This window comes from Sebastes umbrosus, chromosome 5 (assembly GCF_015220745.1).
Source record: "Sebastes umbrosus isolate fSebUmb1 chromosome 5, fSebUmb1.pri, whole genome shotgun sequence".
In the NCBI taxonomy this organism is placed as follows: domain Eukaryota; kingdom Metazoa; phylum Chordata; class Actinopteri; order Perciformes; family Sebastidae; genus Sebastes; species Sebastes umbrosus.
The window spans coordinates 16362523-16375013 of NC_051273.1; the positions used below are offsets into that span (position 1 = coordinate 16362523).

At 39.8% G+C, this 12491-nt stretch overlaps 1 protein-coding gene across 2 annotated transcripts in view; it reads left to right on the forward strand.

The window, feature by feature from the left end:
• The window catches only part of ttc39a (tetratricopeptide repeat domain 39A), a 29231-nt gene extending 18582 nt beyond the window's left edge, over positions 1-10649 (forward strand). For both annotated transcript variants that reach the window (XM_037769113.1, XM_037769114.1), the window contains 15 exons: positions 561-601; positions 720-787; positions 908-972; positions 1109-1208; positions 3151-3216; positions 4513-4621; positions 4768-4835; positions 4924-4983; positions 5926-6087; positions 6561-6652; positions 6990-7110; positions 7509-7620; positions 7835-7949; positions 8210-8326; positions 8536-10649. In XM_037769113.1, the coding sequence (XP_037625041.1) occupies positions 561-601; positions 720-787; positions 908-972; positions 1109-1208; positions 3151-3216; positions 4513-4621; positions 4768-4835; positions 4924-4983; positions 5926-6087; positions 6561-6652; positions 6990-7110; positions 7509-7620; positions 7835-7949; positions 8210-8326; positions 8536-8668 (1429 nt within the window). In that variant the 3' untranslated portion in view covers positions 8669-10649. The remainder of the gene's footprint in view (positions 1-560; positions 602-719; positions 788-907; positions 973-1108; positions 1209-3150; positions 3217-4512; positions 4622-4767; positions 4836-4923; positions 4984-5925; positions 6088-6560; positions 6653-6989; positions 7111-7508; positions 7621-7834; positions 7950-8209; positions 8327-8535) is intronic.
• The last annotated feature ends 1842 nt before the right edge of the window (positions 10650-12491 follow it).

The window sequence follows — 12491 nt, forward strand, 5'->3', positions numbered from 1 at the left end:
GTGCTCCGGCTGGTGGGCGGTGGTTGGTATTTCCTCAGCAGATCTCAACATGGCTGCCGGGTCACAAACTTTCTCATTTTACAGCTAAACAGTACACTACAAGATGCTTCTGAAAACATTTGAGGCGAGAAATAAGCATTACAGTAACAGAATATTGTAATATGTATTTTATAGTATATTTTTCTTAGCTGGAGAAAACAGGACTGGACAAGTTTAGTGACATGATGATCAAAAGTCATATACCGGTCAAATATGACACCAAGATTCTTAGCATCAGCCCACCCAGACAAACCCCCACCCTTCTTCAGACCAACACTGATCTGAGATTAGAGAGGAGATTTAATGCATGCTCAGCACCTTGTGGTAACTTCACTCCGCCAGCAGCTCAGCATCCTGTATTCACTGAACAGAGGCTGAGCCACCGATTTGCATAGAAACAAGATAAGCAATGAAATGCAGGACATGTGCCGTGCAGCTGAAAAACAATCCTGAAGATTTTCAGCGGAACAAACCCACTGATAACTCATGATGCTTTTGCGTTTTTGTGCTTCCTCAATCAGGCACCGCAAGAAGTCGAGCTTCTCCAAAAACTTCACAGAAGGTCAGTAAAGTCATGTGCTGACAGGATGAGTAAAATGTGTGACAAACAGATGGCACATGAATGTGTTTGGCCATTACTGTGACTCAAGGTAACTTTGACGTAATCATTTTCTCCTCAGAGGAGCTCCACGCCGAGGTGTGCTACGCCGAGTGTCTCCTGCAGAGGGCAGCACTCACCTTCCTTCAGGTCAGGACTGAGGATTATACCCAGATAGCCTTCCACTGAATCTGCCACCACTGATACTTTCATGCTTGTTTCATTCTCTGTTTCCTTCTCTTACCTGTCCTTGCCGTCTCTCTTGTTCAGGATGAAAACATGATCAGTTTCATCAAAGGGGGAATCAAAGTGAGGAACAGCTACCAGACATACAAGTGAGAATCTGAAATCCTATCTTATCATTTCTGTTCTCATCTCATTGTGCTTGTGATGTTCCCATTCTCTTAGCAGACCTTCTATTACTTTGTAAAACCTTGCATTTAATCTGCTTCCTTTATTGTTAACTCACAGAGAGCTTCACACAGTCCTCCAGTCCTCTGGATACTCTCACGGTGACAACCACGGACATTTTGAGGGTGGCGTTAAACTGGGAGTAGGAGCCTTTAATCTAGTAAGTAAAAGTTTGCATCCAGAAAGTATCAAGTCTGAACCAAAGTAAAAAAAAAAAAAAAAAAACTACTTGCTTGCCATACATTTTCTGTGATGCTTAAGACGGTCATAATTAATTCAATTCAATTCAATTCAATTCAAATCACTTTATTTGTCCCCGAGGGGCAATTGTAGAGGCTTGTAGAGTAATACAATTAACAACACAATACAGACAAATTTTAAACATCTTGAAAGTTAAAAATAATGATACTAATATAGTACTAATAAATTATGAAATTATAGTATTGCAAAATAGCGCAGTATACACAGTATACGGTACCTATGGATATAAAAAACATATGAATGAAAAAGCAGTCCAGGGCCGAAGCCATGTGCACTCTCTGAAACCGACATTACTGTCTTTAAGAGGCTGTAGCAGGCTCAGTCTTAAGATAGATAGAGTGAAGATACTGGTATCATATGAAACGAGAAAACCTTCGGAATCCACTGGTACCAACCATGTCATGTTAGCTTGTCGGGATGATTGCTAAATAACGCAAACCCAAAATTAGGCTAAATTTTGCCGAGGAAAAACTGGCATGGCCATTTTCAAAGGGGTCCCTTGACCTCTGACCTCAAGATATGTGGATGAAAATGGGTTCTATGGGTACCAACGAGTCTCCCCTTTACATAAATGCCCACTTAATGATAATCACATGCAGTTTGGGGCAAAAACCATGCAGTTTTTTTTAATGCAGTACAAATGTGTTCTTTTTCCCTATTCTAAAATGGTGTATTTGAATATTTCTGCATACTGGGGTGTATAAACACTCTTAGAATCACATAAATTGGGTATCACTGTAAAGCCGAGACTCTTGTGGATCCAATGAGCTCAATTGTATTCATGTATGTTATGAATGTTAATCCGCAGAGGAGCCATTTAATATATTGAGACCATTTTTTGAAACACGACGTCACTGTATAAAATGACCTGTGGTGACCTCTAGGATAATCACAGCCTCATGAAACTTTAGAACCACAAACTACAGACCTATAGCATTCAGAGGATGGATGCCTTTCCTAGGTAGATTAACAAAAAGGGGATTTCTGAGCAATTTCCAGAACAGAAGTGCTCGCCATACATTCGTCGAAAAATATTGAAAAATTCTTGCAGAAATCTCCAAATGTCAAAAGTTTTTGATACCAGATCACAGCATGGCTTTTTCTGTGGTGTTTTCTAGGTCTTGGTGTCTTAATGTGGTATTTTGGAGGGATTATTGATAATTTTTAGCAATTCATGAGCGGTAAAATTTTTTTAAATTTAGCATCAAATCTGTGTAACAAATGGTATCAACCCAACCCCCATGCTGCAACGACTTATGAGACATAATAGAGCATAGGAATGACCATCATATCAATCTATCATAATGTTCTAAACCCTTATACACTTTTACACTTTATTTTAATTCATTCATTCATTCATTCATGTTTATTTCTGAGTTATGAGTAGAAAGACTTTACTGGTTGATGATGTACACCACTTCTATGTGACATATATTGCTGACCTGCGATCTCCCCCTAAAGACCTCCTAAGAAAGACAAAAACGGGTCTGTGGGTATCTTAGGGCTAAATAGAAGCACATAAAAAGCAAATTATGAATATGTAGTAAGATCAACTATAATCTACCATGCAGACAAGCAGTGTGTTTTGAGATTAGTGCTGCTCATGCAGCAGTTCTGGATCCGTGTTAGATTATAGCCAATCACATTTTGTTCTTCTGCTCTTTTGTGCATGTTTTCATTTGTTTCACGTTTTTGCGGTAGAAACTTTGAAATGGAAAACTTCTGTAAATACTGTACAGTAAATTCAAGACCACTTTTTGGAAACCACCGGTGTCGTAATGACAAAGGAATGACTGTAATCCTGCGGCCTTTCAATTGCACTGCTTGTCTACTTCCTGCAGATGATTTCCATGTTGCCCACGCGGACGCTGAAGCTGCTGGAGTTTGTCGGTTTCTCTGGTAATAAGGTGAGTTGACATGTAAGAGCCAGTTATGGCTGAAAGACGGAGCTGCGGGCAAGACTGAGGGCGGAATGGGTCGACTTAGAGATGTTTGACAGGGGCGGGATTGTTCTGTGATGTGGGAAGTGCTGGGTTTTTGCTGTAAACAATGAAAAGCGTATATGGAAGGCGGAAATTGTCTCAATCTCTAATTTCAGCCTCACTGGTTCATTGACTCACAGTAAATCATGCCTATGGTTTGTGGTGAAACTAATGTGACTACTACAGTGCTGAAGCTGACACTTTTAGTTGATGGGTGAATGGCTTTAAAATTGCTTTGATCATAATAGATTATGACTGTACCATTTCTTTGGACTTCCTATTATTTGTTGAGCTAAAAGAAATGTTTTTGCTTTTTGATTCTGTCACTTAGAGCTGCCCTCTCTTAGTCGATTAGTCCAGTGGCTTTCAAAGTGGGATCCGGGGACCCCCAGGGGTCCTTTAGGGGGTTTCATTGGGTCCCCAGCAAAAAGGGGAAAAATGATTTTCACTAAAATTGTATCCATAAGTAACACGATGACAGAATGCATGACAAAAATCCTATCAGATAAGGGACCCTGGGACAAAATCTTATCAAATTGAGGTCTAATTTGTGTCAGTTTAGCGGTTCTTGACGTTAAAAAGTTTGGGAACCACTGGATAAGTCGACTAATCAGTCCTTGTGGTCTCAGTCAACTAAGATTTCTTTAGACGATTTGTAGTTTTTATGCTTTTTGAGTTATTTTCATGCGGAATGACTTACTCCCAAGACACTAATGAGCACATCTCTGGTAAACACTGGATGTAAAGTGCTGCTTTTGTGTGAGTCTTTGTGGAGAAACTCAGTTTTACAGATCTGGCGATTAAAGGCATTTAGTTCTGGATATCGCTTGGGGTATTGTTCTCCGAATTTGATTGATTTATCTTCCGGTTGCAAAAACAAAGACATCTTATTTCTGAAAGTCTTAAGAGTTATGCTGACAAGATCTTGACACAGTGAACTTGCATATCCTGTATATATATATGTACTTGCATATTTTGCACACAAACCTAGCTCTGTTCAGATTGGATGCCTAAAAGTACTCTGGTAAACAAGCAGATGCTGCTCATCCTTCAGCACAAACTTAATAAGACAACTATTCTTGCCTCTGTAATTTTCCTGCACAGAGAATGTCTTCAAATTGCATTAGTGTGTCCTGTGTGTGCAGCTTTCACCAACAGATTTTCCCTGAAATGAGACTCGATTCAAACTTGATGTCCGTGTGTGTGTGTGTGTTCATGCAGGAGTTTGGTCTTCAGCAGCTTCTGGAGGGTTCTGTAGAAAGCACATTCAGGTCATTCCTGTGTAACATGCTGCTGCTCTGTTATCACACCTTCATGAGCTTCATACTAGGTGAGCAAGGACGCACGCACGCACGCACGCACGCACCTACGCACGCACACACACACACACACACACACAAACACACACACGCATGCAGTTGCAACCAACCTCAAAAACAGCATCTTAATTGGTTTTGTTCTGTTTGTGTCTCGCAGGCACTGGAGAAGGAGACGTTGAAGATGCAGAGAAACTGCTGCAGCCATATCTGAAAAAATATCCGAAGGTTGCCAGAATTAAACACTGAGTTTCTTTTTCCAATTCCTGCATAATTAGAAATGTTCCTAAACAAACTGTGGGTGGTCTTTTTCCAGGGATCCATCTTCTTGTTCTTCGCTGGTCGAATAGAGGAGATCAAAGGCAACCTGGATGCTGTGAGTTCTAGTCATTTCTATACACAAACAAAACAAAACACCATCTGTTAAATGATGTGGTTATCTTTTTTATTGAGAAATCTGTTTTTAATTGTCAGTCTGCCTCCATGTCAGACTAGGCTACAAAAAACCTGTCTGACTGTGGCAAGCTTTGGCAAGTGTATACACTATTGAACTCTCAGCAGTGTTTTTCTTGCATTTTAACCTTTTCCCTCCTAACTTTTGTGCTGAGAAGATAACTTTCAGTGATTGTTTACCGTAACCAGCTACCTATTAACATGGTGACATACTGTATTTTGCCATCAATTTACAGCAGTTTTTTTTTATAGTAAACTATAACTAAAATAAAAACTTTTTTTTTTGTTAAAAAACTAATAAAATAAAAATGAACATAAATTAATTTCAGTTTTAGTTTTTTTAACTATAATATGTAACTACCCAAAAAATGAGACGGCATGAATTTCTGTCGTTGAACCACAGAAACTGAACCGACTTGTCATTCCAGGAGATGGCACTATGACACAATTGCTTCACATCGGACACTAAATTAGCACAAAGACTAAACATTAAACGTTATGGACATTCCTACAAAGTCCTCCAACCATGTATTTTGTATGTAGCTACATACTTCTGAGACTTTATAGCTGGCTCTAACAAAAACAAACTAAAACTACTGTAAAACTAAATATATAAAAACTAAACCTTTCTGGAAAACTGAAACTAAACTAAAACTCTGAAAAGTAACTAAACTAAAATGAAATCGAAAAAGTCAAAACTAAAATAAAAAAACCTAATTGAAAATTCTAAGTTATTATAACCTTGATTTACAGTCAGGACAGGTTTTTACTATATGTATCATTTTAATTAAATACAGGCAAATATACTTAATGTGGCCTTTTAGTTGATGGTTTGATGGATCCTAAATGTTTTTTATGTTTCCAGGCTATCATGCGTTTTGAGGAGTGCTGCGAGGCTCAGCAGCAGTGGAAGCAGTTCCACCACATGTGTTACTGGGAGCTGATGTGGTGCTTCACGTACAAGAGGCACTGGAAGATGGCCTACTTCTACGCCGACCTGCTCAGCAAGGAGAACACCTGGTCTAAGGTGGGATTTGACACCAACCTCATAATTAGTTTGACAAATGTTTTTAATTTATCAAATTCATTTAAAGTGCAATGTTGTTTGACCTTTTCTCAGCTCAAAGTAGAGAAACATGTAATCATTCCAACATAAAAATCAACACCAGTGGGGGTGTCTTATGGTTATGACACATACCTTATAGAGGAATTGCTCCCCTGTTCAGTTCTAGTGGGGCTTTTTTGTTGTAAGTCAGTCTCCATCTCTCCCTCACCCTGCAGTGTTTTCACCTGGCAGCAACAATACACAAAGCAAAATCCATTAAATGTTTGCATAGTTAAAAAAGAAAATGAATTACATTTTGTGCTATTTAGAGAGACAGAAAGCCTAGTCAGCATCTTGTAGTGGCTGAACATAAATGTCTTAAAAAAATGTCTCCTCATCTCATTTAAAAAGGAAAGATGGGATTGCAGTAGTAACCACTTTTTTCCCTCCTTCAGGCTACCTATGCGTATATGAAAGCAGCCTACCTCAGCATGCTGACTGAGGATGACTGCCTAACCTTCGGGGAGACTGCGCTCACTCTTTTCAGGTATGAGCTAAGAGGTTAGGCACTACTGAAACTACTCACAGCAACCACAGTGAAACAAAGATGATTCGCTGTGACAGCTATATATCTATGATATCATAGTCTCTTCTTCTGGGAAGAGGCTTTCATTGGTAGGGAATATGAACATAATATTATAAATATAGCAAGAATTGAATTGGTGTTTTTTGACATTAAATTATTTATTGATGGTACAAAATGCTCCACTAATTGAACATTTGATTGGACCTAATTTTTTAACAGTTTGTGAGATATGTAAGTACTAGAAACTGTGTCACATATTTACTGCTGATGTGCATGTGTGTACTTTATTATATTTCAGGCAGGTCCCAGGGCTGAAGCAGAAAATAGCGGGGAAATCTTTACCAACAGAGAAGTTTGCTATCAGGAAAGCCCGTCGCTACCTTGCAGAAAAACCCATTCCTCTTCCTGCTCCTCCACTGGTCAGTACTGGACGAGGCTATTTGCCATGTCGCACTGCTTCACTAGTAGCTTGACTGGATATTTACACAGTTACTACAGTGTGTTGCATGAAGTAAATTGATAAAAAAAAATATCAGAGAAATTAGTAGTTTAGTTTCACACAGGTTTTGTAGACCCCATGCTGAAAATAGCGTGTACAGGTTGGTTCAATCAGGATGGACCCACCAACCCCTCCTGGTTTCCAGAAAAATAAAAAATAAATTAAAGTATGAACCTGAAAATGAGCATGATATGTCCCCTTTAAGTCAAATCCATAAAGAGAGCTGAGCTTTGTCACAGAGAAAATACTTTTTTTTATGTTCACCTCTATCACTGAAAATGATCTGATTATTGATTTTGCACGATTTGTGTTGTCTAGGAGATGATGTACATCTGGAACGGCTACACAGTCATTGGCAAACACAAAGACCTGACTGAAGGCATGCTGAAAACACTGGAGGAGGCACAGGCTAATCTCGAGAGCAGCCCAAGTATGAAAAATTATTTACCAGAGCCAAGAGGATCATTTCGAATGGATTAAAAATTCTCATTTTCTTTCTTTTGATATTAATATGCTAACCTGGATTGCATTTATTTTAGATGCTATAATGATGCTACATTTACTGGGAGCATCTCAGGGAATTATCTAATCTGTAGATATAATCTACAAATTTGGTCCTAACTGTCTGGTTGTGTGTTTGTCAGGGTCTGAGTTCACCATAGATGATCAGTGTCTGATCAGCCTCTTGAAGGGACTGTGTCTCAAACACCTGGGGCATCAAGAGGAAGCCGAACACTACTTTACCCTCGTCCTCTGCAAGTAAGCGTCTCTCAGTAATGTGTACAGACATGTACAGTATATGCATACGCAACCAAACCAGAAAAAACAGATGCTCTAGTTTTTTGCAGTGTGTCATCACCAGTTAGCCTGATCATATTTGTTGTGCGTTCTCTGGTAATTAAAGGCAGTTTTGTTTTAAAAAAAACAAACAGCACAACAGTTTGAGGGAATCTTCTTTTAATACTGACTTCACTTCCACACACATACTGTATCCACTGTGTTTTTGGCGTTTTCTACAGTGAGACTCAGATCAAGTACGACCACTACCTGGTTCCTAATGCCCTGCTGGAGAACGGCCTGCTGTGTCTGGAGCAAGGCAGGACAGCCGAAGCTGTCAGACTCCTAGAAACCGCAAAGTAAGTCTGTCAATCAGCAACACGTATTCAAATCATCTGTAAGGAGAGGCTTTTGAAATAAATATGCCACACCCATTCATTTTTGAGTAAGTAAACGAGTGATTTTAAACCATCCTTGTGATTTTATGGGTTTATTACAATACCCATGTGTGAGAATAATAGATTTACCCCTGATGTGATTGTAAATGACTCTGTTTGCTCTGCTTCAGGCAAAACTACAAAAACTACTCGATGGAATCACGAACACACTTCCGTATTCAGGCTGCTCTGCACAAGGCCAAGGGCGCGGGCGCAGGAGTGGGCGCGGGGGAGAACGGTATCAATGTTCCCACCAGCCCATAACAGACAGAGGAGAGCGCACTAGAGCAGAGACAGATTTCTGTTTCCGCAGTCCCACAATGCAACACTCAGCCCAACCCAGCTCCGTCCATTCGGGTGGGTGATTTGTTTTGTCCATCAGGAGGGTAGGGGAAGGTGGATGCTTGTTTTCCTCATGCGTGCTGCCCTTTCGGGCGACTGCAGCTCTATGTGGCTCTGACCGGCTGAGGCAGGTTTGCTACGTCCTCTTCCAGAGATATATTATGATGAACTCCACTTCCTTGTGTGATTTGAAATAGAGACGAGTTGAGGAATGTGCCTATATTTATGAAACATTGCTTTTAGCAGGCTTGTTTGTCTAGCACTGTGGCCACCCATAAGGGGCGCACTAGGGTAGGAAACAAGGTGACATTTGTGTAGTATATACTGCAGATGGCCTCCACTACTACCCCGGAATAAAAATGTGCCCGGTTCAGGGTGGTGGCACAAATACCTCCCATATAAATTACTGACAGTAACTCCACCTGGCCAGCAGCTCCATTTGACCTGGTTGCTACAAAGCTCTCCCACCTCTTTTAATTTAATGTAAATTAGAGATTATTGATTAAATGACTTGTGTCGATGGGAGATGACACATAGTTATGTGTTGACACATCACGTACATATCATATCATGCAACTCACCACATGGTCCATGAGGACTATGAGACTGTCTTATACTGTGTCATTTGATACATTTTGGTTGACAGGTTTCACCTCTATTTAGATATTTGATCAAAACCAATACGACATAATTAGATATAAATTATTTATATGTTGGATTCACTTTTACACTACATAAACTTTGGTTCAGTGTGTTTCTCAGAGTGAGTTTTATTGTTTTTATTATTTTACATTTTTCCTTTAAACCTATTGAAACAGTCTCCTTCTGAAGAAATAATTAAATCTGCAATCCTGTTGTATTTACAGTCACATGTAATGGCTTTTGCACAGCGCTTTGTAAATCAGCCAGCCATGTAAACTCTCCAGAGTCAAAGAATCAGAGTTGAAGTGAGAGTTGTTCTTTACATTTATATACTGTAAGTGGCACCTTTTACACAAATTGTCCTGTTTTAAGAGGACAGATGCATGTGTCTTTTAGAAAGGCAGACTCCCTCCTTTTCTCCTCCTGGCGCGTGGGACAGGCTCCAGCAGTACTTGAGCTCAAACAAATAGGCCATTCACGCCGAGCAGCGAAGGACTGTGTGCTCGTCCGCCTGTTGCATCTATAGTGAGTGAAGAAGCTCTGAACGGGAACCACCACAGTCTTCCGGCTTAGCGAACGTCCTCTGCTGCTCCTGTATCAGCCATGCTTGACTACAACCACCTATAGAGGGACATGAACATCATAACCACGCTCCTGTATCAAATAGTAATCTGTATATGAACAAACACTTGTAATGATTGATAATAAGACAGAAAGGGGTCTAATCGTGTCTGTGGTGAGGTTATTTGAAGGGCTGTGTCTCAGCAACAGATTGTCCAAAACCTAGAAACTCAGATGGTGTCTCAAGTGTTGGAATTAGAGCACTGCTTATTTATTCATGATTAGAGTAAGGTTTGGGATTCAAGACGATGATGAGGAGTCAGTTTCCATTTTTTTTTAATGGTGAAGGAAACATACTTTCAATATTGTTGTCTTCCAGCTCTCTGGAATATTTCAATAACAAATTATATTTAATTTTCTGATAATGAATTAAGCTTATTTCTCTTCCCCCCCTCCCTTTAGTTTTGCAGATATAGCTGAACGAAACTCTAACCAAATTTAGTGGCATTGTTTACAATCAGCATATTTTATTGGGCACGGCTACTACTGAGCAGAATGACATTCCTGTACATACTGAATGTTTCTAATGTAATTTAAGATGACATGATGATAAGCAACTAAAAAAAAAAAATCCCATTTTGTGTTGTCTTTTTTTTTGTCATTTGTGCACCACAAACAGAAGCAGAAAATACAATATGTACAGTACAAAGTGGTATTATTTACAGAACAAAGAGGGCACTGCTTGCTTGCAAATCTTTGCACTCTTTGTTCTCATACGTGTGATGTAATCCTCTACAGATACAGTAAAGTCATCTCATCTTGTTGATGTGCAAGGCAATGGCAGCCAGGGATAAGAACACAAAAAGGGGTATTGGAATAGTATACACATAATATTTAATTCAAAATAAACAAAGATGGCTTAAATTGACTATTTTTTTTATTTGCACATATATAAAACTGCACAAAATCCAGTCAATGAAACAAAACAAAACAAGAAATGTGTCAGGAGAGGTCAAGAAGCCACAAGCTTATACAAAGGACCCCCCCTCCCCCCCAAACCCAGGAGAAAAAAAAACAATAACAAAAAAGAAAAAAAGATCTAAACTAACATAATTATTAAATATACAACAAAATTGAAACAACAAGAAGTACACAAAATGTGCAGAAAAACCTAACCAAACAGTGGAAAACAATCCAATAAAAACAATGAAATACATACAAAAAACAGTACAGAGAAAAAAAGAAAATGTATCTAACCATATCAAAAGATAATTAGACATCATGAATTAAATGTGATGATAATTTCCTTTTAAAATGCTCTAAGGTTAACGAGCTCTTGATAACATGTATTTTGGTGTTCTAGCAAGAAACTGGTAAAAGAGTGGATGATCATGTAGTATTTTGAGGCCAGTACTGGTAATAGCAAAACTGCCCTGAAATTGCAATCACAAAGACTCATTTATTGATTTTTCAGCTCTGTGTTTATGTTTCAGCAAAGGGTAATGTGATCCCGAATCTGATTGGCTGCCAACAAGAGCTTCCTGGTATGTAGCTAAAAGCTCATTGGCTCGTTGTAGGAAAGGGGGCGGGGCTTCGTGTTGCTATATCGCCACCTTTGTCGTAGCTAGTGATGGGAATTCCGGCTCTTTTTAGTGAGCCAAATCATTTGGCTCAGCTCACCAAGAAGAGCCGGCTCTTTCGACTCCCAAACGACTCTTCGTTTTACCACTTCTGCCTTTTATAATTCAGCCAAATTTAGCGCTGTTTTGACCTATGATTAGTATGTGTTCACATTTATATCACTTAAATTATTCAATATAATTATACTAATCCTTATAATTTCCAGAATACCATAATTTTACATGCTGCTTCGTTTCCGACTGCTATTCGCCGACCGCACTCCTCTCTCTTTCTCTCCTCCTCTCCCTCCTGCTCTGTACCTGTAGACCGTCAGCGCGCCGCGCACCCCCGCCCATCCCTGCTTAATGGTATGATCCTTGGCTGTCATCACCTGATTGGTCCCACGGACGTCATTAACACAACATTCAGTCACAGTCATGGTACGTGTCCACAGGGGCATTTTTTAACGCGAGGGGACGCGACGCTTCCCAACATCGGACACTTGGTGGGCTGTCCTAGACACAAGGCTGTCCCCACCTGATTGGACAAATGCTTTCCCGCCGTGGGCTGCTGCTCCCAGCTTTCAAACCGGAAACAGTATGGATGCTCGTTTGGAAACTTTCTTCTCTTATTTCACGAAAATAGTTCACCGAAATGTGTTTCTGAAAACATTTGAGGCGAGAAATAAGCCATGCAGTTGCTAAATCTGTTATTTTTGATCGACAACTTTTATTTTAAAAGATTCTCGGGAGTTTCGAGAGGCGGCGAGTCGCGTCGGACGCCCCTGATTTGCATAAAGTGGACTAGCCCTCAACTTTATGCAAATGAGGAGCAGGCTTTGTGACGCTCCGTTTCTCGAATCGCGACGCCACGCTACCATAATGCATTGCACGGCTGCTTACATAGACAATGAAAGAGGATG